Source organism: Rhagoletis zephyria, unplaced genomic scaffold (assembly GCF_001687245.7).
Source record: "Rhagoletis zephyria isolate East Lansing unplaced genomic scaffold, Rhagoletis_zephyria_1.1 Rzeph_scaffold_31362, whole genome shotgun sequence".
In the NCBI taxonomy this organism is placed as follows: domain Eukaryota; kingdom Metazoa; phylum Arthropoda; class Insecta; order Diptera; family Tephritidae; genus Rhagoletis; species Rhagoletis zephyria.
In genome coordinates this window covers 1-1,852 of record NW_016188418.1, presented here as the reverse complement: position 1 = coordinate 1,852, position 1,852 = coordinate 1, and the positions used below count along the sequence as shown (strand labels likewise).

General features: G+C 36.3%; 1 protein-coding gene across 1 annotated transcript; it reads right to left on the bottom strand.

Annotated features, from left to right (window-relative positions):
- Window positions 1-893: 893 nt before the first annotated feature.
- Window positions 894-1,409, bottom strand: LOC108383190 (uncharacterized). Its single transcript, XM_017639570.1, has 3 exons — window positions 1,368-1,409; window positions 1,118-1,315; window positions 894-1,067 (listed from the first exon to the last, which is right to left on the bottom strand). Exons 1-3 carry the CDS (start codon window positions 1,407-1,409, stop codon window positions 894-896), a joined length of 414 nt encoding a protein of 137 aa, XP_017495059.1.
- Between the last annotated feature and the right edge of the window lie 443 nt (window positions 1,410-1,852).

The window sequence follows — 1,852 nt, the reverse complement described above, 5'->3', positions numbered from 1 at the left end:
CAAGGGTCTAAAATCAGTTTGGAGCTTTCCAAATTGCGAAAATAGGTTTTGAAGTAGATGTGAAACTTTTCATTGCGGCGCACTCTGGTTGAAGTTTTAAGAAAAAGGTAAAGCAGAAATAGATTCCTCATACCAAAAAATCCCTTATAGCATGTTTACCACAAAATTTATGCACTTCTTTATGACATTGCAGCGAAATGCTATTTAAGATACCTATTTTCGCAATTTGGCAAACTCTAAATTAATTTTAGACCCATGGTTTCTTCGGCAAATTCGCTTAGAATTACACGTATAGTCCTTCTCCCATACAAATTGACCCGCCCTAGTATGTACATATCTCAATGTATGTCTGGCTTAACGAACATTGAGGTTATGTGGCTGGTTGCTTTTCACAAAGCAAACTAACAAGCAGCAAGCGAAGAAAAAACTGTAAGAAAATTCCTTGCAAACTACTTAGGCAGGTATACGCACATAGCCACACACACAAAAAAAAGGACAATGAGATAATATCTTCATGCGTGCAATGGTTTGGCTTTTACCGACTGGCGGCAAACCACAACAAATGATGCCATCATCCTTTATGAGGCTGCTAAAATGTAGCTAATAGGTTGCTCGCTGGCGTCATTGATGTGGCAGAACTTACGAACTAGTAAGTACAATTCGAAGGTTGCCTGTCTGACAGGGCGAGTTACTGATTGTCGACTGACTACCTGACAGCTGACTAACTGTTTGACTACTGTCATACATAGAGTGTTTGCCTGTGCAGTGTCAAAGTGAGAACAAGTATTTTGCTGTTTGATTATTTGAGAGCTTGCTTTATCTCTGATATTTTAATTCGTGTGAAGAAATATTTTTAATAACTATCAAATGATTTTGGCAACCACAGCGATAACTTAACTGGTAACTATAATGATCACGATAACTGCAACTCTAATTATGGATTTAACTGTAAACATGGCCATAGCCATAATCATGGCCGCAACCTTAACCATAGCCATAACTATGAACATATTCATAACCATTACCAAAATCGTAACCATAACCATAAACATTACCATAACCATAACCTTTGTTATAACCATAATCATCATCAAACAAACCAAACCATAATCATAACCTTCAACATAACCATAACCATTACCATAACCATGGCCTTAATCATGACCATAGCCATTATTATAACCACAACCATAACCCTAACCACAACCATAACTATAACCATGATCATAACCACAACCTTAACCGTAACCATAACCATAACCATAACCCTACCCATAACCATAACCTCAATATAACCATAACCCCAACCATAACCCTAACCATAACCATAACCATAACCATAATCCCAACCTAAACCATAACTATACCAAATCATCACCTTCCGTAACCACAACGTTAACCATAACCATAATGATAAAAAAAAAGATACATATAATGAAATCCACAAGGATTACGATAACTATCAAGATAACGATATCGATAACTATAACGATGAAAAATCGATAATCAATTTTTAGGCGTTGCACATTTGAGCTCGTGTCCGCCGAGCGCATGTTCACTTTACTTCTATTTTTTTAAGCTTATTTCTACATATTTCGACTCTCTTCGAAGCATTTGTTTTTTTTTTTTATTATTCGGGTGTTTGTTAGAAAGTTCAAGATCCACTGAAATACATTACCGCCTGTTATAACTTTACTAAAATCCAGCAAAACGAAATTTATCTCGCGTGTAACGAAGTTCCTTGATCATCTCCATCCTAAGTTTTGTTGCAAAAGAAAGTGCTGTCACTGTTTCAACACTTACACTTCCGGCATATCTTTAAATAAATGTGCGTGCATTAATGCGAATACTC